Below are 25,788 nucleotides of genomic sequence, written 5' to 3' on the forward strand. Positions count from 1 at the left end.
CTGCAGGAGCACCTGGAGCACGTCACCTTCTGCAGCGCCGATCGGGAGCGCTGCCCGCACTGCCAGGGCCCCGCAGACCCGCTGCTGCTCAAGCTGCTGCGCCTGGCCCAGCTGTGCACCGAGTACTTGCTGCACTCGCAGGAATACCTGAGCGCCCAGCTTGGCGGCCTGGAGGAGGCTTTGCGTGCGGCCCAAGCCCAGCGCGACCGCCTGGCCGAGGAGGTGGCCCAGCGTGCCCAAGAGGTCAAGGGGCTGAAGGAGGAGTGCCGGCGCAGGAAGAAGATGATAAGCACCCAGCAGATGATGCTGGAGGCCCGAGCCAGCTACCACCAGGTGAGAGGAGAGGGACTGTGTTCATCATAAACAACTGTTGTAACAAGGGTTCTGACAACAACAGGGGTAAGCTGACAACAAGAACTAAAGATATTTTTGAAGAAAAAGAGAATGGGAAGCTTTAAGTTTGCTGAGAAAGGCATAATGACCCTGTAGGATAACTGAGAATCTTGCTACAAGGAAAGATGTTTAAAGTGTGAACAATCAGTTAGTTAGCTGATGGCCTGATTACCATGAATCCTGGCAAGTGGTGTCATTATGACCTTGATTAAACTGGCTAAACCATTTTTGTCTATGGACTTTGAGACCTAGCTCTCCTATAAACATTTGTCAGGTATCCTAACCTAAAATTGAGTTCTACTTAAACTTGTTCAATTTTATGCTAGTATTCAACTTCTGACAGAAATTACACTGTGTTTTGGTAGTGGGGGGAATGTGTGGAAATTAAGTCATTCAGACATGTAAGGGATGAGTCCTAAGTGACTGTATGATGAGCTTTAGACAGTGCCCCAAGGGACAGTTGAGCCACAAGGAAGAACCTGGTGTCACTTAATGTGTTATCTCAACCACTTCTGGAACTGAAGCAAGAGAAGGGTCTAGAAGTGGTCAAATCATAGGGAGGGGCCTGGTGTCACTTTGATTTGCCTGGTGTCTTAACCAATCCTGGAACTGGAGCAGTGTTCTAGAAGTCCAGGAAATGGGGTGTTTAAGTAGGGGCTCATGGGATGGACTCTCTCTTTCCCAAACAACCCCTTTGACTGATCTGATCCTGGATCCAAGACTGATGGTATCTCTCTCTCTTTCTCTCTGTTCTTCTCTTGAAGTTGTTAATTGAGACAAGGCTTACTTTGATTTCCTATACAACCACAGAGCTTAGGCAGATGTAGCTGTGAGAAGTCCAGTGTCTACAGGATAACTGTTTCTGTAGAAGCCTCCCATTCTACTTGATGTTTATGCATGGGCCTTGAGTGCTATTTCACCTTAATCCATCCTGAGGAGATTTGCAAATCTTAGGTCTCTCCTCCCCACAGGTGGGGCGTGATATATTGGTGTCACAGACAGGATCTCCTCAGTGTTGAAAGGTATCCCTTAGCACCAACACTCTGCCCAGTAAGTGTGAGTGAAGAGCTGTCCTGGTGGACGACAGGTTGGCCATGAGCCAGCAGTGTGCCCTCGTGGCCAAAAAGGCCAATGGCATTCTGGGGTGCATTAAAAAGAGCGTGTCCAGCAGGTCGAAGGAGGTGATCTTCCCCCTCTACTCTGCCCTGGTAAGGCCTCATCTGGAGTACTGTGTCCAGTTCTGGGCTCCCCAGTACAAAAAAGACAGGGATCTCTTGGAAAGAGTCCAGCGGAGGGCCACAAAGATGGTGAAGGGCCTGGAGCATCTCCCCTATGAAGAAAGGCTAAGTGAACTGGGTCTGTTTAGCCTTGAGAAAAGACGACTGAGAGGGGACCTGATCCAGGTTTATAAATATCTGAGGTGTGGCGGCCATAGTGGTGAGGCCAGTCTCTTTTCAGTGGTACGTGGAGACAGGACGAGGGGAAACGGACATCAGCTGCAGCATAGGAAGTTTCGCACGAATGTGCGTAAGAACTTCTTCACGGTGAGGGTGACGGAGCACTGGAACAGGCTGCCAGGAGGTTGTGGAGTCTCCTTCTCTGGAGATATTCAAGTCTCGCCTGGACGCCTACCTGTGCGACCTGGTGTAGGGAACTTGCTTTGGCAGGGGGGTTGGTCTCGATGATCTCTAGAGGTCCCTTCCAACCCCTACAGTTCTGTGATTCTGTGATTCTGTGAAGAGAGCTGGGAATTGGCCTCTCAGCTATAAGCTGGGAGAGATACAGGCGGTGGCAAGCTGTGGCTGCCCAGGAAATGGTGGTGCTTAACTGCTCCCCTGTTTTTGAAAAATTGAAGTAATATAACGTTTGCCTCACCTCCTTAGGAATAGTATGGGCCCATATTTGTATTCAGTGTCAGGCTGGATGTGGCTCCGGGCAGCCTGGTCTAGTGATTGGTGACCTTGTACATAGCAGTCAGTGGGTTGAAAACTAAATAATTGTGGTCCTTTTCAACCAAGACCATTCTATGGTTCTATGGTTCTATGACTGGCTGCCTGGCCACCAATGTCTTGTGGCTCTGAGCCCCACTGAGCAGCCTGGTTCTGATGGGTTGTGGTTGCCTGCTGGGTAAGAGGCTGAAGTGCAGGCGCTGGGCTGCTGTCACAGACATCTGAGTGTGCTGCTGCATCATCTGTATCAAATCCTGTTTACTGTCAACTGTTCCATAGCCTTGGATTTGCTCTTGACACATCTGAAGTGTTAGATATACACACACACACACACACACACCCAAAAGCCCACGCTACAGGTGCTGCTTCTTTCTGTTGGCAATGTACCATATGGTCAGGAAACTCCCAGGGCACGTACAGCAGCACTGATGCTAGGGCATAGCCTCTCTGTAGGCCAGTTGCCACTTTTCTGCAGTAGTGTTCTCCAGGCACAAAGTTTTTACCTCTTATGTAACTCAGGAGCAATTCATGTTAGGAACACCAATGGCATAGCTCATCCTTAGCACAACAGTCTGCTCCTTTAGCAAATTTCCCAAGAGTCTTAGTGTGTTGCCATCTTTACTTATTTATTTATTTGATGATGGAATTGTTTTCTGGATATAATAGAGTGGTTTGAAAGTTTGTCAGCTTCAGTTTTTCAGGTTTCAGAACTGCAGATTCTAGCTTCAAATATAATCTGAAGTCTGCAGAGTGTACTGGATGAAGACTTGACGTAAGATTTCAGGGTAGCTCTTTGTATTTACAAGATTAAAGTTGTGGGTTTTTTGTTTTTTTTTTCCTTTTGTTTGAATCTTGGAATACTAACATTCCTGGTTGTTGAAATTCTCTTTAACCACACCATAGTTAAAGCACTGAGCCAATACAAGTTTTCTTATGGTATGCCCAGACTTACACTCACCGTGTAGTATCGGTGTCCTCAGGCTAGCAAAGTTCTTGGAACTAACAAAGGCACCTCCCACATCCACTTCTGTGTCCCATAAGAAAACAGGTCCTTCCTTCCCTGCAAAAAGGCAGGGAACATAAGTCTCAGGATTTATTTTGTTGGAGATTTTTAGGGATGTTTGCACAGTTGTTTTCAAAATGTGGTATAGCGGCCTTAACTGTGAGAAGCAGCAGTTTTTCACTTTGAGCTGCTAAGCTGACTCAAGTGTTTCTGCAAGGAAATGCATACTTCGTGCCATGGGAGTGAACATACTCCCAGTATTGTAGACTTGATGGGAACGTTGTCTCAATGCATGCATTTGAGTGTTAGAATCACAGAACAGTTTGAGTGGGAAGAGACCTTTAACGGTCACCTAGTCCAACTCCTCTGCAATGAACAGGGACATGCACAGCTAGATCAGGGTACTCAAAGCCCTGTCCATCCTGATCTTGGATGTCTTTAGGGATGGGGCATCCACCACCTCTCTGGATGGACTGACTTAAGGACAAGCTGCTGATACCATTTTAAAAAGCCTTATTACAACTTACAGGGCAGTGTCTGTACTGAGTTGCAAAAGAAAGCTGATCATGTGCATCATTGTACATGCAAACTTATGTAATTCTCATGCTGTGATTGCCAGCTAAATGTTACCAAGTCTTCCTGAAATGTTTGTGGGATACAGCTGTCTCAGTGGAAGCTCAAGAATGTGGTAGCAAGCTTAGCTCATCACTTCTCTTTGGTGGCATTCCCAGTAACACAGAAATTGAAAGTTATTTCTCATTTTTAGTTTCATTTTCCTCTTTCCTCTCTATTAGTAAGTTCTCATCAATGTAAGTTACTTCGGTTCTGTGAGAAGAGAACATTCTATTAGCTGTGTTACATTGAACAAATTCTGCAGTTCCAGCAGTGGTTTCAGGACTATGAGTCTGAATGCCAGAGTTAAAATGAACTCTTTTCAGGGTTTGTAAATGCAAGGCAGTAGAGTGTTCACTAAGTGTCAAATTTATGATTTATCTGTGCTATGATCTGGCATAACTACAGTGCCAGATAATAGGAGGTTTGCTGTTGTTCCTCAGGGGGTAGTTCAGGTTTCTTCTTGTTCACTCGGAGTCTTGGTTGTTTTGTAAACGTCTCTTACTATCTATTCACATTTCTACTTTTTCAAGTGCAGACACATTTTCTTTCTCTTATAACTGTAGTATGGAACTCAAATTTAATGGCTTTAATCCACCACTAATATAAATTCAACTGTAAAATGCTACAATAAAATGATAGTTACCTAAATGTCTTAAATTTATGACTCTTGTCAACGCCTTTTGTCTTTATCTAAAATTTTTATTATAATACGTTTTTCACTTTTTGATGCTTTGTATACAATTATTTATGTGTTTATGCACCATGTTACTTGACACACAGAGCACACTGCATCCAACACAGCGACTAGTAGCTGTAGTAGTAGTGCTACACAATTCAGACCCTAGATATTCCCTGTGTTAGTCCTATTTCCTGCAGTAAGAGCTTGCTTTCACTAGCAGCACCAACCTGACTTGAAGTTTGTGCTTGAATGAATAACATGATTTCACAGTCAATTTAATTCCCTAAGTGTTGTGCAATCTGTTACACTGTAAGCTCCCTCTTGGTTTGGTAGCAGTGCTGTGCTGTCGCACTGTTTGTCTTTGCTTTGGTTTTTGTGTTAACGTGTATTTGTTAGGGTCTTATGTCTGCATTTGTCCATCAAAATTTGTTTTAATGGTTCATAGTTTCAGTGTTTACTGGAAGATACCTCACTATCAGTGATAGTAGTTTCAATATTAGATGAAATCATAGCATGGCCTGGATTGAAAAGGACCACAGTGATCATTTAGTTTCAAACCCCCTGCTATGTGCAGTGTTGCCAACCACCAGACCAGGCTGCCCAGAGCCACATCCAGCCTGGCCTTGAGTGCCTTCAGGGATGGGGCATCCACAGCCTCCTTGGGCAACCTGTTCCAGTGCGTCACCACCCTCTGTGTGAAAAACTTCCTTCTAACATCTAACCTAAACCTCCTGTCTTAGTTTAAAACCATTGCTCCTTGTACTATCACTATCCACCCTTGTAAAGAGCTGTACCACTTCCTCTTCATATGCTCCCTTCAAGTACTGGAAGGACACAGTGAGGTCTCCCCGGAGCCTTCTCTTCTCCAAGCTAAACAAGCCAAGTTCTTTCAACCTTTCTTCACAGGAGAGGTGCTCCAGCCCTCTGATTATCTTAGTGGCCCTCCTCTGGAGCCGCGCCAAGAGCTCCACGTCCTTCCTGTACTGGGTTCCCCAGGCCTGGACGCAGGCCTGGATGGGACCTCACAAGAGCTGAGTAGAGGGGGACAATTACCTCCCTCTCCCTGCTGGTCACCCCGTTTTTAATGCAGCCCAGGACACAGTTGGCCTTACAGGCTGCAAGCACACACTGCTGGCTCATGTCCAGCTTCTCTTCTCCCAGGACCCCCAAGTCCTTTTCTGCAGGGCTGCTCTCAAGGAGATCTTCCCCCAGTTTGTATAAATACGAAATCTGGAAGTTTGATCTTTTGATAACAAGGTCTGGAATCCGTTGGGTCAGTATTTATATGTTCACATCACAGTAAAGAAGGAAAAGGATACAGCTGAGTATTTGGGAGTTGTTACAATATATTCATTTGAAAAAGAATTCTGAGAAAAGGTTTCTCATTCCTTCTGTTTAAATCAGTTAGGGGCTTTGATTCACAGTCTTATCAGTACATTCCAGAACATGTAAATAAAGCTCCTGTTCTTGTGTTATCTATCTCTTTTTAATATTCTGAACATTACAGTGATATACTTTGAAGGTGATAAGCTTTTTTCCAAACAGTTAGAATCTAAGTTGGACTTAAGATGTGACTGTAAAATAGAAATTGTCATGCATCCCATTAGAATGCAGGACAAGTTATAAAACAAACGTAGCTTTTTCTATTGTTTGTTTTTTTTTTAAATTTGTTTTGTTTCTTTGTTTTTTTGATGAAGTTTGCAATAAAGTAACTTAGTAAAGCTGGCTATTCAGATGATAAAGGATTATCCTGCGAGTTCCTTTTATTAAGAGCCAAAACCTATCAAGATGTTATAACTTTTATCAGTGTTTGACTTTCTTCTTTGCTTGTGTCTTCCACGTTATTACTTTTATTACTTTTTTTTTTTTTTGCTTTTTAACTCAATTCCTTTTTTGCTTATCTGGGAAAATAATAATGAGATGAGAGATCAAGACTTAGAACAGTCTTTCTGCATAGATTTTCAATATACTTTTGATGACAAAATAATATAAACACTGCTATATGTACCAAATAATAATAATTGTTATCTGTTTTTTGCAGTGTCAGTTCTGTGAGAAGGCTTTTATGAACTATTCCTTTTTACAAGGTCATATGCAAAGGCGTCATCCAGAAGAATCTCAGATTGGTATGTACTTCAGTTCTTTACAGTGCCTTTTCAAACTAGTATTCCTGCTGAATACTTCAGTGAGTAGCAGACCTCAGAGCACAATTGTTTTTCTTTAGTTATACGTGTTATAAAGGAGTAGGTAAACATGAACACAGTGCAGTAATGAAAACTCATTTTGTGAATATGTGTGAATGATTAGTACAGAAATAATCCAGCTTACCTGAAATCAGTCTCAATAGGATCAGACTCTCCTGGACTAAGCTGACTGTAAAATATGATAAGAACAAGAAACTGTCGAGAATAATCCAGTTTCATCTATCTCTGGTAATTTTGGTTTCTATACCACTTTTATTCTTTTCTCTCTTAATAGAAAAGCATTTAGTTTCAAAAGTACTGCTCTTAAAGTTTGCTTCGTTCATTCCTAAATACTCCCCTTCCTATTACACTGCATGCTTGTGATTTCTGCTAAGGTCTAGCATGTATCAGGAAAGGGCAGTGACTGGAAAGGAGGAAAAAGAAGAGCATTTGTGAGGAAAGAGAGAGGGAATCGTCTTGCAAGGCGTGAACTGCATCTTACCAAGCAAATAAAAAAAAAACAAGAACAGTGAGTGGTTTTCCAATAGTAGAGTGGAAGAAGAAAAAATCTCCTGTGGACTTTACAGTTTATAGGAAAAGGTTGTGAAAGGAGCTGCAGAGCTAGTTGAAGTAATTATCATATAAAAAATTAGCCTGAAATTGTTGTATATTTGTTTCATGTAGTTATTCTCTATAATGTATTTATACTCTGTAATGTAGTTATACTCTACGTTGTGCTTGGATTCCCAGATGATGAGCAGCCTACTAAATCCTTGGTAAATTGATAAAGGAGGTTATAATTTTGACATATTTTAAACTTGAAACATTTTTAAACACCTTCAGAATGGCATTCCCCCCTCACTCGTTCCAGATAAATGATTAGCTAGACTCATTATAAAAGTTACTTAGAACAAATTGAACCTAACAGAAATGATTAATTGAGGTCCACTTATTCCTTCACAGAGACTTCTTAGAGTCTGTGTTGCTTAGATTCCTATGATACACCATATTAGTTTATATAATACTGTTCTTGCAAGTAGTTTATAAAACTACTTCACCTGTCTCTAGTATTGGTATTTTTTTGGTCTTTATCTTCAAATTATTTTAGCAGTCTGGAGAACGTATGCATTTAAAAGCATCTTTGGAGAATGCTGGTAGTTAGAAGGGAAGTTATTTGTGTCATGCTTGATGAAGATGTCACACTATAGTAAAGCATTTATGGTAAGGGACACATTTACAGAAATTGCAATCAATGTTTTTAAAATCAAGTTTTTTGTCTTGTTTTCCTAGCAGAACAGAAGAGGAAAGCGAAGACAGACAAATTGCAGGATGAGATTGAGAAACTGAAGGAGCAGTTGCAGCTCACCAAATCCCAGTTAGAAGCAGAACAGCAAGCTAACATGGTCAGATTTTCCAAGGTAATACGTACTAAATAACATGAACTGCTGAAAAGAAGTAGTGCCTTAGTCTGTGCTCACTCCTTTTGTAACTAGAATGGAGCAAAAATGTATCCACAGCTTGCCTGCCTGGTAGAGTATTGCTTGGGCAGTAGAACATAACAATCCTACCACTGTGATTTTTGAACATATCCTTTCCCTTTACTTTTTCTTTTAGATGGATCTTTAAATTAATACTTCAGGCAACTCTTCTCTTAGCACTGAACACTTCATAAGGCAGGCATGGCTGTTATAGCAGCAGATGGAATTGCTCCTGCTGTGGTAAAATATAACCTATATTTAACATGATATTTTGTGATGGTTAAAAATTTCTTTAGATACAACTAATTTCACATGTGACCTAGTAAACTAAGATATCTTCTTTGCTAGTAGAGGTTTCTTCTTTGCTGCAAAGAGACTTAATAACAGAGAGAGTGTAAAACAATTTAAGGAAGTGAGATTGAGAAGGAACAAGGCAGGTTACTGAGAACTCACATGTCCTAAGAGGATTTAAATACTGGAGGCAAAGCAAAAGTAGTCTTTGTGCTGTGTGAATTTAAAAAACCTCTTAAAACAGAAAGATTTAAAAGCAGTAATTATTTGTAGGCGTAATTGAGTGTTACTGACTCTTGTAGTTGTGCCTCCTGCCTCATAAAAAGAAACAAAGAATCTGTTACCTGTTTAATTTTTTTTTAGTCTTCATAATTTCAGATCATTTCACACTTTTCATTTTTGTTTAAATAAGTGCAGTTGGATAGTTAGCCATCAAAATATGGGTGGATTTTTTTATTTTTTTATGAAAGAAGAGCTTTGAAGAGGAAATTGTTGGCATAAGAGAATTAGATACTTCTAATGATTGAGGTAAACACTTATCCTGGTATTGTAGTTTGCCCTGTATTGTGTTGAAAAAGTAGAGTACGATAAACCTATTTGAGAGAGAAAATTCTCAGCTATGAAACACTAATTTTCAGTCACCACCATTAGCTGTGCATTTTCTCCAGCGATGAACAAGAGCCCGTGCGCTGTACTCCTAAAACCTTTCACCAGTGGAGATGACCCACTGTTGCTGCCACCCCTACTGAAGTACACCATCCACAGCCTCACTCTGCTGATGTTCACTCTTTGGTCTCCAGAAATGTTCAGCAAGAGTTGATGAATGTCAGCAAGCACAACTTCTGCATGGAGAAATTCAATTACCCATCTCTACTTCACACACACTTCCATGTCAAACCCTTTGATGCCATCTGTGGCACAGCAACAAATGTAATGAGATATTGGTGGGAAGGTTCAACCTCTACTGTATGTGTGTTCCAACTTTTTGGCTTGCATAGGCTGCATTGAGCAAGGAGGAATTGTCTTGGGCTGCTGTTTCAGTTGGTGTTACAGCTGGAAAGACTGTCATGGTGAGAATGGGAAAAGAAACAAACAGGGAAGGAATGCTGACCTGTATGTGAAGATGCAGGTTTACAGGAAAGGCTCTGCAGAGGAGAGATCTCTAGAAAGAGAACCTTCCCTTGTGGCAGTCAGCACTTATATGGGGCATAGGAGGGGTGGAGCCAGGCTCTGTTCACACAGGTGAATTGCCTTCATCTGTGCTCCCATGGCTGATCTGTTCCTTTCCTCAGTTGATCAGTCATTGGTTCAGGCCCTGACTCTACAGTTCCTGTATAGCTGCATATAAGATATGTAATATAGTTAATGTATATAAGTAACAAAGCTTATTTTTTTAATATTTCTTATTAGAAGATAAGAAGAGTAACAAAAACATAAAACTAGTGGAATATTTTATCTTGGGCCAATGTGATAAAATAGGAGGCTTTACTTCCAGAGCATCCCTCATATAAACAGACTTCTGTACGTGAAGCGTTGTTTTTTTCTTAGGGTTTGGAGCTTATTCATAGCAGCATAGTGCAGTTGTTTTCAATACCTTAGGGGCCTGTTTTGATGTCATGTGTCTTAGCTAAGACTCTTAACTATAAGAGGACTGTCTGAAATGTCCTAAGGCTACAACCTGCAGCATTACATTGGGCTTTTGAAACCTCTTTGATTTACTGGGATGTTAGAGAAGATAGGGATATGAAGTGCGACTGGATGAAGATTGTCTGCTAGGAGGGACATCCACAGTCAACTCAGGTGTCATTGTGTCCCGTGGATAACTGAAAACATCTTCCCCACCTTTTATGAGGAGATTTGCTACTGGGAAGAACTTCAACTTTCTTGGTCTGCAGTCTTCTGTTGAGTTGAAAGGATACAGAAGATCTTATTCTTCTTAAGCATGTTGTTAGTGCTTGGTTCCTCATGCAGTTTATAGTGGAGCTGTGGAGCTCATTGGCAAAGGATGCTACAGTTGCTAAAAATGGACACAGCTGTAAGGGGGGATTGCAATGTACACCAGGATAAACTGAAGGTTTCTAAGTTTATAAAGTTATATCAGGCTGAGGAATTCCTCTGAGCTGAAAACGATTGGCAACTTGGAGCCTTGTGAAGAGCGTGCATTTGCTTGCTCTGCAACTTTCCTTTTCCACACATAGACTTATGGCCTCTTTAAGAAATATGATACTGAATTAGGTGCACCTTTGATATGTCCACTTAAGGTCATTCATGTGTTTTTATTCAAAGAAAAACACCCAACTGCCAAAACTTCTTGAACTTCACCTATTTTCCTAGGAAAAAATATATTGTTTTAGCCCCAAAATTCTTCAGAAGTGTATTGTGTTGGTTTTTTTTTTCATGCTTTTAATATTGCAGTATGGCCTTTTTTCCACACATTGTCTGCTTGGAGTACTGTCGCAAGTGAGTGGAAAAATAATTGGTAATGTTTTAAAAATAATTTTAGGAATGTGAACAGCAGAAATCAAAAGAAGAAGAAATTCTACAATCATTTCATAAATGGAAAGAAGAAGAAAAAGCCAAATTGGCTGATGAAATAGAAAAAGTGAAAGATATGTTTATGAAAGAGCTTAAGGAGTTATCTTCAAGAAATTCAACATTAGAAAATGTAAGTGATTTAGCTTTTCTAACATTTTAAGACGTGAATCCTTTACAGTACATGGTGAGCTTCAGATATTTACAAAGCAATGTAGTCATCTTAAAGGGCTTCTTAGAAAACTTATAGATAATGGTGACATAATAGCTGTAACTATATCCTTGTAAATGGGTATTTTACCTAGATAATTGCAGTTCTTTTTAATGACAGTGTTCTGGATGAATGATGCCTTCAGTAACCAGGTCAGTATTTTCCTACTCCTCAACCTTTTAAGTGCCTGTTTATAGATCAGTAGATGCTGTTGCTATTGCTATTTATTAGACATGCATAATACTTGTATTCTCATAAGTGACATGGAGGGGGCTGATCTCTGCCTTATAATCCTGACACTGGAGCTGCATATGTCTTCACTACAGTCAGAAGAAATGCTTCCCATGGTTCTGACAAAATGAGAATTGTAAAATATAGGTCAGGAAAAAATACATGTGACATTATCAAAGCACTGATATTTTGTGGATGCTAGTTTCTGTGTATATGTGCAGTGTATGTTTGTGGAAGATGTATGTGTTAATAATTACATGAAATTTTTTGGATGATGAACTCATGAGAAGAGTAAAGAATCTGCTCTGATCTATGTGTAGTTATGTTTAAAGTACATTTTGCCTTAAATGATAGTTCTGTAAAATAAAATCTTTATATATATATTCGGGCCTTAATTTTCCTCTCCACTCCTTTCAGCAACTGTTAGCATTACAAACATCCAGTATGCCGAAATCCAATTTAGGGACACTGAAGGACAGCCATGAATTCATAGAAGAGAAGCCTCAGAGTACTCAGGATTATCACAAAATGGTTAAACTTCTTGAAAAACAGGTAACACCGTATCTTAATGTATTGCTTTTGACAGACTGTTCTTGTTCTTTTTTTGTACATCTCTGAGTGGAATTTTAAATTCAGAAGTAAAATGTCCATCCCTATCAATGTCTGAAATAGCTGTTTATAGAATGCACTACAATCTCTGTGATAGAAATTGAGGAATTATTTCCCTTATACTTTATTTTTATTCTTTTATTTACTTATACATTTAATAATAAAGAGTTTCTAGCTTTACTAAGCATGGTTTGGTTGCAGTTCAGTTCCAGAAGGCTCTAATAAACCATTTATGTCTGCTGATCTGTGAGGCTGTTGGAAAGAAATAATGAAAAAACGGAGTTATCTGTTTTCTGAGGTAAAAAAATATGAAGATGCTTTTGGACAGTGCTTGCCAACCTGTGGCTTTTCAACCATATAACACACTTGAACCTGTCTTTTGAAGCTTCTGGATTGGGAGTGTGTCATCTGACCAGGACTGATGCTGGGCTGGTGAAAAATTGTAGGGCAAGTCTAAGTCAGACCGTAGGAAAGAGCTGAGAAGGGTTGAGGCTGAGATAGTAACACTGAGACTCACTTGAAGATCCAGATCCAGATATCCAAAACTTGAGTTGTGAGGCCTTTAGAAACACCCAAAAACCTTTTTACTCTTGTTTCTTGACACTTTGTAACATATGTTATGTATTTCGTAGATATGGGAGCTTGAAGTGCTGGTCACTTCTGCTCAAAGACGTGGAAAATTTTAGTGCTACTTCAGTGTTTATTTTGTTAAAGAAAATTCAGTTTACTCTAAAACTCACGTATTAAGGATTTTTTTTATCGTTATTGTGGAAAATGCATGCATTGTTAATGTTTTAAATGACATTATTTGGGAAAAAGTCATTACTCTTGTTATCAGTAAAAAACTGTATCAAAATGCTTGTGTATTTTTTAATCACAGTCACTGTGTATACAAAGCCAGAAGCAAAAATGTAGTTTTCAGAGCAACTGGTAAGAAAAACCTCGCTCAAATGTATACAACATGCTGATGAACGCTCTTAAGTGTGTCTTCAATTTGGGGCTACTCAAGTTTCATCTGATCAGTAATCTTTTTAGTACAAGTCTGCACGTGTTGCAGTAGATTTTAATTTGTTGTTACCAGGAATTAATACTGAGTTTTTTGTTCAGGAAAGTAAATGGACATCTAGAATACAAGCCCTTCGTCAAGATCATGAAACAGAGAAGTCCCTGGTAAGTGGTGGCACAGCAAGCCACGTATGCTAGAAGGAAATGGAATTCTTACTCCTGGAGTAGTTCTTCATATGCAGTAATACATCCTTTGGGGGTTAGAAAGCCAAGATCTCAAGAGTATCTAAGAGTGTGTCTTTCTAGATGCGTTTAAGATGTTCGTATTTCAGTTGTACGAGGATGTTGAAGTTTCCGTTAAGGCCAGAGTTGAAGAGGAATTTGTCATTTAAGAATCCAACAGATGCCTGCAACTGTACCTGTCTTTTGAAGGACTTGAAACTAATTCTCTGGACTCTGTATTATATAGTGTTTTCTGTGTTGTGTGGATATGCTGCATAATTGAGATATAACTTGCTGATGTGTAGCTTTCATCTGCCCTGCTCCTTCAGCTGCCATAGAGCTACAGCATGTCACAGTCTTTTTTTTCTCCTCTCTTTCATTTCCCTGCTGCTTTTTCCGTTGTAGCTCTCAAACTCAGAATCTGTTCAGTTTTTCAAGGAAAAAATACCATGGCATTCTGTTTTGCATTGGCATATCTATTTTACTATGCAAATCTTTATTCCTCAGGGCTTTTTTTTTTCTTTTTTTTTTTCCTGTGTCTGCATTTCTTTTTAATCTCTTTCCTGCTTTGTTTCTCTTGCCTCCTTTCTTTTCATTTTCCTTTCATCTGCGTGACCATGTAAGAACTGAGCAGATCATAGTGGTCTGGCCATTACTTCTCCTCCTTTGGCAAGAAAGCAGTGGGGAGGAGCCATGGAACATTCCCCAAAAAGGATGTAGTTTATGATACACCCACATACATGCAAGAATAGAATGAGGGAGGAGTAATGTAAGTATTACTTTTTAGATGGTGCACCTAAAATATTGTTTTCTCTCTTCTGCATTCACAGCCATTATATATTAGGTTTTTCATGCCACTTCACAGCTTTCCTCCTTAAAATATTATTTTACACGATTTATAACCCAAACATTTTTATGTAGTGATAGGCTTTTTCCCATAATCTTAATTTTAGGCAATCTCAGTGATGTGTTTGCATGCCCCCTTCATTGTATTGAGATTCAGGTGGACTTTGTTGTGCAAATAAAATAAAATAAAATTTAGACAAAGTCCCAAAGAAATCAAGGGATGTTACGTTCTTGCTGAAAAAAAGTGTTAAAAATACTTAAATGTAATATTTGTTTGTTTAAATGTTATAGCATTGAAGTATTTTATATAATATTATTATCAAGTTGTTTTTCTTTTGCTTTCTAGCTCCTATCACAGATTGAGAAGCTTAAATCATCAGTGAGAGAAGACCTGAATAAAAATAGCACCTTTTACAAGAGAAGGATAGAAGAATTGGGAGAGAGGCTTCAGGAACAGAATGATCTGATTATTACACAAAAGAAGCAGGTCTGTTTTGTGAAGCAGTCTGTTTCAGAGAACACAGGAAGCAGAGAAACATTTTCCTGTATAATCTCCAGTTGCACTGTTAATATTACCGGTTGGTAGGAGTATTACTGGGAGTATTTTGGTTACAGTTGAAAATAACATTGATAAATCGAAACCTGAAGAAGGGATGCAGGAATTAAAACAGTATTTAGAATGTAAGGTTTAAAAACCAAATGTTTTAATAAGTTCTACACAAATTTAAAGGATTATTAGATTGTGGTTACCAAAACCCTCTGCAGATGAAAAATTTCTGATAGTGAACAAGATTTTGTCTGCCACAAGATGATTGTAACGAGTTCTAGTGTTTGAAATATGAAAATATGTGACTCTTAAACAAATTGACAAAACTGTAGAGCAGACAGGAGAACTGTTGATAGATTTAAAGTCAGGGAAACAGTAAAGTATACACTGGAGTGGAGATGGACTTGCAAACCTGACTGTGAACTGCTGAAGCATAAAGTATTGAAATGCTAAGTACTGAGGTAACTCATAAAATGAAGCTATAAAATGAAATGCTTTCATTTCACTTTATAGCTTGTATTATACATAGTGTGTAAAGTAAGAGCACAATATGAGTCTGTTAAGATAACAAACAGAAATAAGTCTTAAACATTGACTAAACGTGAGTGTAATATGCATTTTAGTTTCATAAAAGCAGTATTTTTCTCCCATAAGCAATAGGTCCTGGAATAGTACTGAAACTAGGTATTTCATACTAAATATACATTTCTAGATACTGAGCAATTACATTTTTAACTATTCATGTATCTGTCTTTTCTCTTTTAGATAAAAGAGTTGTCCACAAAATCAGCTGCAAGCATCAAACCCTATGATAGTAAGTACAAAATGTAAACAAAAGCAGATCTTGTTTCTGATTTGAGCAGGTTGTCTGATACAAATCTTATAAGTCACAAAAAGTAGACATCAACTTTTATAATTAAATGTTAAAATCAAATCAGCGTTTTCATTTTCATGGAGTAGCTACCTGGAATAGTGTTTTTGTGCCTCTTGACTTCTAAAGTTCATGTTCTGCAGCTCTGAGAGCATGCAAAATGCAAAGCTTATGGTTTGAGTAGTGAAGAGATGTGAAAGCAGTACAGTACCACTATTTTGTATTGTGCAAACAACTTTTTTTCTTTATGAAGTGTCATTTTAATTGTTCTTCGTGCTTGATTGTCTTTAGCCTGCAGAGCCCACAAAAGGGGAAATACTTAAAGGGCACACAAAATGAATTAATAAACCAGTTAAGGTGCTTATGTTTACAGAATTATAAGAGCCCTAATGATATTTTTCGTCTATGCAAAAATTCTGAAATTTATTACATGTAGCTAAACCTGTTAGTAGCATTTTCTGATGCAGTCTTGTATCACAAATGTCCCTATTGTTGATGCTGCAGTTGTGGTGACTTGGAATAGATTTAAAGCAATGGATGATGAGAGCTGGATTAATTCTGAGCTTAGTTTGAAAACCACCTTGCTTTATTAGCTGGACATTGGTTTCAGCTGAGTCTTAACAGCAGGGAGTAGGTTGGTTTGAGGAGTAAACAGCCACAGTATGGCTGTAGAGCTTGTCAGCTGGAGCTGGTCATAATCTGCAATGCTGCAGCGTTGACAAGTATAATACTGTGAAACACTAGGCTCAAAAACAGGGAGCCTAGGTCTGTAGAATTGATGTGTAAGTTCACTTAACAATTATGCACTACACATGGTATAGAAAGGGTTTGCATTGATCAGTAGGAAGTGTGGAAGAAGTAAAGATACAAGCCTTGATCAGAATAGACTTTGCTTTGGGGCAAGGCTTCTTCCCTGTGACACAGACATCGTGCATACGTGACCAAAGAAGTGATCTGACTAGGGAACTTTTGTGTTCCAGTTCAGCGATGGTTTTGTTACCGGCTTCATTTCCGGCTTCTGGGAGTATTATAAATATTGAGCATACACAGAGATTGTAGATTTCTTGTAAAGGACCATTTTTTACTTTGTAGGCTACTTCCATTAAAGCAAAAAATTATGTAACTCATAATGATGATTAAATATTGCTGCATTTCTGAATCTTTGTCTCTTATTGTTTGTAATGATATTTTTACTTTGTTTTTCACTTTTATGCCCTTCTAGCAAACACTGCAGTTGAGCATCTTGAAGAATCTAAATCAAGTCTACCTGTGATGTATGGTGAGTTTCTGCAATAGGCCCAGATTCAGCACTTGTAAATTTTAACACTTTTCTCAAATGTGATCATAGCTGTGAGAGCAGTTACATTTAATGAATGCAATTTGAATCAGTTTGCTGCATGACTGCACTGAGGATTCCTGTGAATTACTTGGAAGGGGACATACTGAAAAGAAAAAAAAATGAAAAACAATAGAAGTGAGAGTATTTCCTAGCAGACTCTTACAGTGTTGAAGTACATAAAGGTCAATGAAAATAATAATAAAAAGGAAAGATACATATTTTTTTCTCTTAGAAATTGGTTTTCTGGTATATGCATACACTGGAATTTCTACAGAGGAAAATAAGTAGAGATGTTTGTTTTATAAACCTTGAAATACTGTGTTTTTTCATGTGACTTATGTCAAGGATGAAAAAGAACAGCACTAATAATCAAAATAGACAGTCATCACATCTAGATGGTTCCTCCAGGGTCTCGTATAGATCACATATGATGATATATATAAAATGATGTTGCAGAATCACAGAATGGCCAGGGTTGGAAGGGACCTCAGGGATCACAAATCTCCAACCCCCCTGCCACATGCAGGGCCACCAACCTCCTCATTTAATACTAGACCAGGCTGCCCAGGGCCCCATCCAATCTGGCCTTGAACACCTCTAGGACGGGGCATCCACAACCTCTCTGGGCAGCCTGTTCCAGCACCTCACCACTCTCTGTAAAGAGCTTCCCTCTGACATCCAACCTAAAACTTCCCTCCCTCAACTTAAAACCATTTCCCTTGTCCTGCAGTTATCTACTCTTTCAAAGAGTTGATTTCCCTCCTGTCTGGAGGCTCCCTTTAGGTACTGAAAGCTGCAATTGTGGGGGGAAAAACAGGAACCTTAATTTACATTGTTTGATGCTTTGTGAAAACAGTTTTCATTTTCTTATTATGCAAACTAATGGCATTGTTTTTATAGCAATAGTCTGTGTTAAATTCTTACTTGCAATTCAAGTAATAAAGTAATATGAATAATGAACTTTGAGCATGCTTAAACCTTAAAAACAGTTGTTTATTATTTATTTGAATTATTGACATAAATACAGATTTATTATTACAATTTCTCTTATTTTTAAAACCTGTTAGAGAAGAAAGGTGCTTTGTCTAAAAAAGGTGTACATAATTTTACTTTTTCAACAAATTCAGAAACTTCTGAAAAGACATATGGGGAAGAGAATGGGCACAATGCAACAGAAGTGTTACATAATTTTGATCAAGAGTGAAAAGCTGATAAAAAATGAACTGTTGATGTCAAAATACTCATAATAATTAATAAACTAGGGAAAAAGGGATTTTTGTTTTATTAAGTTATTTGAATGAGACAGATATTTCTGACTAACTTACACTAGACAACTGTCCACTGCTAGAAGCTTTTTAAGTTAACCTGTACCTAAGTGAATTGTTGTGTGGAGTAAAGTAGTACCGTATAGCAGAGTATTGATAGTAATACTTTAAATAGTCCATTCATGTTTTCACTCAAAGCAGCTTTCATTCCACCAACACAATAGTGCTGGTTCTAGCTGAGAAATCTCACAGCAAGTACTTTGGCTGAATTTAAGAACAGGTTCATCAATAATTTTGCTCTTAAGGGCTTATGTATTTGATAATGCTTATCAGTCATTGCTTTTTTTAGTGCATTCACTTTCATTTCAACTGAGAGAAAACAATTCTATGAACACTATTTTCTGTGCTCTCACAATTTAAATCAGCTTATTCAGTTACCTTTCCTGATTTCTTGCTCTCTAGATATTGAGTTTTTGACATCTTATGAAGCTTCTTAAGATAAAAAAGTCTCTTCCTGCCATTGATATAAAAAAAGATTCACAATCACTTTACTATGAAACCTCAAATAAGGCATTTCCTTCACATTCTTATGCTGATTATTATTTTATTTATCTCTGCAGGTCTCTCTGTCTGTCCCCTTTCTTCCCTTCTGGATTTTTTTAAAATTTACCCTACCTAATTTCTGGATAAAAAGGTTAGCAGAAATTATAGTGATTTTTCCCAAAACTTTCAGGACTCTTCATGGGATTGAATTACATATGGAATTAAGATATCATGGCCACATTTCATGCCCTATGGAAAAGAAAATGCTTCTGGTAACATCTGTATACAAGTTTATTTACTGTACATCTGAAATCAGAAGAGCTGAAGCTTTCCTACCAAACAATTACCTGCACTCAGAATATCTTTCTTGTCTTTTTTCTTGTCTGTGAGAAAATTAATGTGGGAGAGAGCTCTTTAACAGCTTAAGGACACTTTTCAAAGTTGCTTGGAACCTTTTCCAGTTTAAGATTACTTCTGCATGTTTCAAATCTGTACTGTTAAAAGATACTCAAATTACAAATGAGCTGTCCTAGGTGTAAGGTGAAGTAACTGTGTTAGCTGGGTGCTTTTGTGATGATGATGTAGATCTCTTGAAGAGCTAGTAATGCCATCCCAACAGACTGTTCTTATTCAGGTTCTTGAGGCAGCTGTAGGTGTGCACAGATATAATTGAAGTCTTTCCAAAGATGACTTCTATCTCATGAAAAGGCAACAGATGAATTATAATTTATCTCTTTTTAAACGGACTTTGGCTTCTAGATAGCTCTTGAAATCCAGATAGTTGTTCAATATTTAATCTTTGTTAGGCCAATAATACTGGGTGAAATTAATGGACAATCTAATTAATCTTTTGCTTTTTAGCTACTGTCTTTAAAACCTTTGACTCAGTCTTGACATAACTGAAGCAACTCAGGAAAAATTAGTCAAAGTACTCTTCCTAGACAGTTAACAGAGAAAAGAAAAGGGACACCTTCAGAGTTTGATTCAGCTGAATTGCTCTTTGAAGCTGAATTGCTCTGTGTCTCTTCTTTGACTGTAGGAGTCTAAGATGACTATATTCCTACCTTAGAGGCCTCAGGTAAGTGACTGAAATGTATCATATTTAAGAGTGCTAGTTTGAAATTTATATTTATGCTGCTTATGTGCAGTATATGACCGTCCATTGTTTACTTATGAGGAAAATATGTTATTCAAAAACAACAGTTAAAGAGACAGGAATCAGAGATTAAGCTCTTAGAATGCAGAATTTGAGTATAAATAAGAAAATTCAAGAAGTAAATAATGACTGTAACCATGGCCTGCATTCCCATTCCTTACATCTTTAAGAAGTGCAGCAATTTTACAGCAGAGAGGCATATTTCTATTTATCCTTGGTTTTTATTTGCAAGCACAAAGTGCTAACTGTGGGCCTTACTTCCCTATAGACAATTGTACACTTCTGTTCAGGCTAAAAGTACTTTAACATTTCATATTTCAGAGTAAATAGACAGGATTTCTGCTTCAGGTACTGACTAAGAGACTGGTTTTTCCACTAGTACTATTGGAATATTGTGAGGGTTTTTTTGTTGTTTTTTTTTTTCCTTAGGTAAAAACACACATGGGCTGAATTCTTCACTATTGTTATTACATTTTCCTATTCTTCCTGTATAGAAATTGTCATCAAGTATTACTTAAAACAGAAATTTAATGATTAATCAAAGTATTCCAGACGCAGTTATCTCTCCACACATATCAGCTGGCAGAAGACGTAGTCTGACAGATACACAAAAATATTCTCATCATTGTGGAGGTCATCTTAAGGCTGCTGGCCTAATGAAAATTAGTATTAATATGGCTGGGTTCAGGCCAGCAGCAGTCAGTGATATGACTACAACCAGTTTGCAGAAAGACTGGTGTTGGCAGCTACTGTTTAGTTTGGTTCAAGTCTGAACCTGGTGATAAAGCTAGGGTTATGTTTAAAGCTGCTGTTGACTGCTGACAAGCAGTGAAGACGTGCCTAGAATTTGCTCTATAGGCTAGGTGGAGGATTTAGCAACAACGTCAATGTGAGCCATTTGGTTAGGGTCAGGTGTGGGACTGCTAGAGAGTACCAAATAGAATTAGGTTTGGAGTTACAGTGGTAAAGGCCAGAAGAAAAAAAAGATTTACAGCAGGGTCTGCAAAAGGCTGAATTCACCCAGGGACACCTGGTTTTTGCTGAGCATAGGTTTTACAGGGGTCACTGGGCATGGGTTAGAATTAGGCTTAGGCAGATGTTGATCAGCAAAAGAGAGTTACGGTTGAGTTGAGATGGAACAATTAAGCTACGTAGCAGCAGCAGAGCCTGCCTGAATAGGTTTAAGAATGAAGTTGATATTTATCTGTTTTATAACTGAGAAAGGGGTGGATCTGAGAGTCAGGGTTCAAATGGTGTCAGTGAACGAAGTATAATTGAGGATACATCTGAACTGCGAGACTGATATAATCTCCAGTTCTACCAGTACCCTGGTACTTAAGTGATTGCTAATAGTAGGCTTGCTAATAGTTAGGTGCTGCTCATTAGCTAAGAGCTAAGAGGTCTGATCAGACTGCTAGAAGACGAAAATCTTCTGGTAAACTTCAGGAGTGCAGTTCCTTAGGGAGTCATCTCTACACCTCTCTTTCTGTAAACTACAGGAGTGGTGAATGAAGCTGCTTTTTCTCAATATGATGTTTGGTAAATATCACACAGAATACGTGTACAGTACATTGAAAGAAAGGCCCACTTACACTGGAGAAGTTGAAGTTTCCAAATGTTCCACTCCATGTGTTAGGATTTGATCTCCTGTCATCATGCAGCACACATTATTCACATATTTTCCACAGTGGTGATGCTTGTTTGGTTTTGCTTTTCCATTTCTTATTTTACTGGTTTTAACTTCTGTTTCTAGTATACTGAGGGAGATACACATGCACCTTTTTTCCAGATTACTTTCAATTCTGAATTCTGGGAACTGGGCTTTTTCTTCAAAATTAAGTTACCCAGCAAGGGCTGTGGTGAGATGAGTCATCACCTTTAAGTAGATTGCATCCAAGTAAAGTATAGGTGAAATGACTGTAGATTAAATCCAATTATGTAGCAACTGGCTGTGTAGTAGGTCCAGCCAACAAAAATGCTGGGACCTATGCCTATGCAATAGAATTAAATTGCACCAGGGCATCACTCATCTGTGCTTCAGTCTCTGTCATCCCAAATGGAGTCATTGCTTTGGATGCAAGTTGGTATAGGGCAGCAGTGCATCGTGAACAGCTTTGGGAGTTCAGTAATTTGGAGAATCATATTGGAATACCCAGTAATGCTCTGGCTGCTCTTAAATTTGAAGCCTTAGAGACAAAAGATTGGAAGCCGATTTGTCAATCTCTCTATCTCTGAGTTTAAGTGTTTCCCTAAAGGGTGCTGACATGAACATCTTTTTAGCATCTTATGATGGATGTGAGAAACATTTTTAGAACTTTTTATATAGTTCTAATTGTATTGGAGAAAATCTCAAGTCTTGTAACCTTGAGAGGCTCTTCCAAGAACATAACTGCAAGTAAAGAAAGCATAGAGAGAGCAGCCACCGTACAAGGAGGGATTACAGCACACTCTTTAGTCCCAGTTCAGATGGGGACTATTGGAAATGGGAGATTGCATCATTTAGCTCCAAGTGCTCAATTCACTGTGATAACCCATCTCAGACCATTAATACTTGCACCCTATCGTACAGGACGTGCTGAGGGACAGACATCTTTGCAATAATGTCACTTCTTCCCCTTCCTCCAGTACAGCATGGCACTTAGAGTGCCAGAGGATTCCTGTGAAAGCTGAGGCAAATGTTTGCTGACCCAAAATACTGGCCAATGCTTTTCCCTTGTACTGCCAGTAGCTGAATGCTGAAAGTATTGCTTGCACATTTCTGTTTTTGTGATAAACCTAGAAGAAACTCAAGTTTTAGTTTTTATTGCAATTCCTTTATTTATGAAAGGCAAATATTAAGTTTTTAAGAACTTATTTTTTTATTAATTGATGTGAAAGCATTCTCATCCATCTCTTAAATATGGTAAATAAACTGTCCTCTGACTTCACTTGTGTAAAAGCAGTTACTCTTGATAGCCTACAGAATAATAACTTCAGTGTTTTTAGGAAGCCTTTTTTCGACAGAAGATGTTTCATGATTTCCTTAAAGCAGATAATAATAAATATCCAACAAAATTTATTTTAAAATGTTCAACGATTTACATCTCTGTATAGAAAAATGTTGTCTTGCACATATGGATTCACTGCTTACTAATTCTCTGGATTAATGAGTTACCAGATTTTTTTTTGACATATATTTTTAGAGGATTTCTACATCCGTCCATTTCACCTGCCTTTTGTAAACTACTAAGACACAAAATGCACATAAGCAATATTTAAAGAATGCAATTTTAAATGAAAATGATGGATGAGAATATACATTTATTCACTCTCAGGTGGCTTTGTGTTTGGATATGCCTAAAACCATTCCACCTGGCTACCATTCCAAGAAGACATGGGTTTTCTAGAGTTCTGTGACCTATCAGCCACCCTTGCAGGTGGCTTAAAGCTTATGTATCTGAGATAATACTGGACAGCAAGCTTAGGCAATTGAATCACTCTCTAAGTAACCACTGTATTAGGATCTCTTCTACAAATATTTCCTATCAAGGCAGTACTTATGACCTTGAAGAGTCATATTGCATTGGGTTTGTGATTAATAAGCAGTTTGTAAGCAGTCAGGAAAATTGACATCAGTGTGTTGTTGTTTTTTTTTTGCCTTACTGTCCCTCTCTGGACCTTGACCTTCTTCTGTCCTGTTTGTCTGGTGTTCCTGTTCTTCCTCATTATTAGAGCAGGCCCCCTTGGTACATATGCTGGAGCCCATAGAGGAGCTTTCAGAAGAGGAAAAAGGTAATGGTTGGTTCAGAACGAAATGTAGTGGCATGTTTTTCTTGAAAATAAAAATGTGAATATTATTTTATGTGTACAGTATTTTTCATTGTGCTTGAGTATGCTTATCTGGTTTGGGTGGGAACATTCTTTGTACATGTCAATTTCCTTTTTGCCATTGGTGCTTGTAAATATTATGTTTTCCTTATCCAAGTTCAATATGTTTTTGTGGAATTCCTTAAAGCAGGCATATTCCATATGTATAAAGGCATTTGAGATAAGCAGAACAAAAATGATTGATGAGGAATAGCCCCCTCACTAGGAAATTCTTTGGTATAATATGATGGTGTTGATGCTATTGCAGTGTATGCTCACTTCTTTTACATACTTGTCATAAGCACATAAATAGTTCAGATAGAGGAAGGAAGTTTGTGGTGGAAGCTGAAACTGCCAACTGTTATACACGGACCAAAGATACTTTTTGCAAGTAATCTACATTATGCCTATCTCTGCACAGTCACAGCTCCAGCCAGGATTGTGCTCAGTGTTGGTGACTTGCCACATGTTGATAGCTGCCAGTGCCAACTTGGCAGCTGGTCCTCTGCTTCATTTGAGGAAAACTTGGGCAAGGCCACATCTACAGTGTCAGATCAAGAAGTGTTGGTTTGTTTTTGCATGGTGTTCTGCTGGAAGGAGCTAGCAGTATTTTAGATGAAAATCCAAGTGACTACCAAGCATGATAATCTGTGCTGTGTGTAAATAAATAAATAATAAAATAAAACTCAGTTTTGAACTTGATAGTCAGTGAATTTAAATGTTGTAGGAATAATGCTGTTTTGAAAACAAAAATGTCATCTGAATACATCTGTGGTTAAGTAAGAGGTTTCCCCAGGGAAAACCTAGTGACTCTGTCCAGTCTGAAATAAGGACTGCTTACATTTTTGCCATTCTTTCTGCTATTTCTCTTGCTTGCCATCATCTCTTTTGATCGATTGTCGTCTTCTGTGCCTGCAGGCATGGCCTACAGCACAAAAGAAAGAAAGAATGCAGTCTGAAAGGTTAGACCTAGATTTTTTTTGTTTGCAGTGACAGCCATTTATAAGGGAGAGAGTGAAAATTCTTGACTTGGCAGATTGTTTCACAGGATTATGGAGAAGCTGAGGCAGTGGACCACACTTGAGATCTCTTGTCTTCAAAGCTGTCCAATCTAATGCTTTTTTGGTTTGTTCATTTTTTAAACAAAAATGAGTAAGAAAACAGTTCCTTAAATAGTTGGCTCCTGACAAAAAGCTTTTGTTGTTAGTTAATTTGCAAGAACTAATATTGTCATTAATTAGGATAATACTGGATAGTCCTGTTACCCATATTATTATGAAGTAATTATGAATAAAAAATGATTTTAGATGGACCTATTTTATTATGGGGATTAACATCAGAAAAAGACAGGATTTTTGTTAAGCTCTTTGGAGCCATCCACTTAAAATGTACGATGACTCACATCAGGCTTTCTGGGAGAACTTCATACTGTTCATTGCCCCTTTTCCAGATTGGGACAGTCTAGTAGTTCTACCTTTCAGCTCTCACCAGTAGTTTACCTCTTCTAGGACTCGACTCTCCAGCCACATCACTTTTAACCCCATGTCTGTTGGGGAATTAGTTGTCCACGAAGTTCCCAAGGCCAGATAATATTTTAGCCAGATATTGTCTTCTTCAGTACAGATCTTGTAGCATCGGTAGTTGGACTCCTTCAGTCTTTATTTCTTTTCTTTCTTTCCAAGATCCAGTGAAAGCATCCTAGAATAACCTAGATATTCTTTGTGTATGTTGAAGCTTTTTCAATTCTTCTTCTGGATGAGAACTAAATGGACAGCCTTTTACGTAGAAGGAAAAGTGGCACATTTCTTTTGGAAAGAAAAAAAAAAACCCTACACATTTGAAAGTCATGGTGTGGCATTATTCCTTCAGTTATATCTTTGTCTTTGGGCTGGCAAGAGACTCCACAGTTCTATAAAGCAAATTGGAAAGAGAGAAGCTCCTGCCCAAGATTTACCTTTTATTTTGGAGAGGGAA

The 25,788-nt window shown here is 38.4% G+C and overlaps 1 protein-coding gene across 1 annotated transcript in view; it reads left to right on the forward strand.

The window, feature by feature from the left end:
- DZIP1 (DAZ interacting zinc finger protein 1) overlaps nt 1-25,788 on the forward strand; it is a 36,548-nt gene that overhangs the window by 308 nt on the left and 10,452 nt on the right. The window contains exons 2-11 of the mRNA XM_010728680.2: nt 7-333; nt 6,681-6,765; nt 8,113-8,240; nt 11,095-11,256; nt 11,983-12,117; nt 13,282-13,344; nt 14,594-14,734; nt 15,560-15,608; nt 16,888-16,944; nt 23,680-23,739. Of these exons, the coding sequence (XP_010726982.1) occupies nt 7-333; nt 6,681-6,765; nt 8,113-8,240; nt 11,095-11,256; nt 11,983-12,117; nt 13,282-13,344; nt 14,594-14,734; nt 15,560-15,608; nt 16,888-16,944; nt 23,680-23,739 (1,207 nt within the window). The remainder of the gene's footprint in view (nt 1-6; nt 334-6,680; nt 6,766-8,112; nt 8,241-11,094; nt 11,257-11,982; nt 12,118-13,281; nt 13,345-14,593; nt 14,735-15,559; nt 15,609-16,887; nt 16,945-23,679; nt 23,740-25,788) is intronic.

This window comes from Meleagris gallopavo, chromosome 1 (genome assembly GCF_000146605.3).
Source record: "Meleagris gallopavo isolate NT-WF06-2002-E0010 breed Aviagen turkey brand Nicholas breeding stock chromosome 1, Turkey_5.1, whole genome shotgun sequence".
Lineage (NCBI taxonomy): Eukaryota > Metazoa > Chordata > Aves > Galliformes > Phasianidae > Meleagris > Meleagris gallopavo.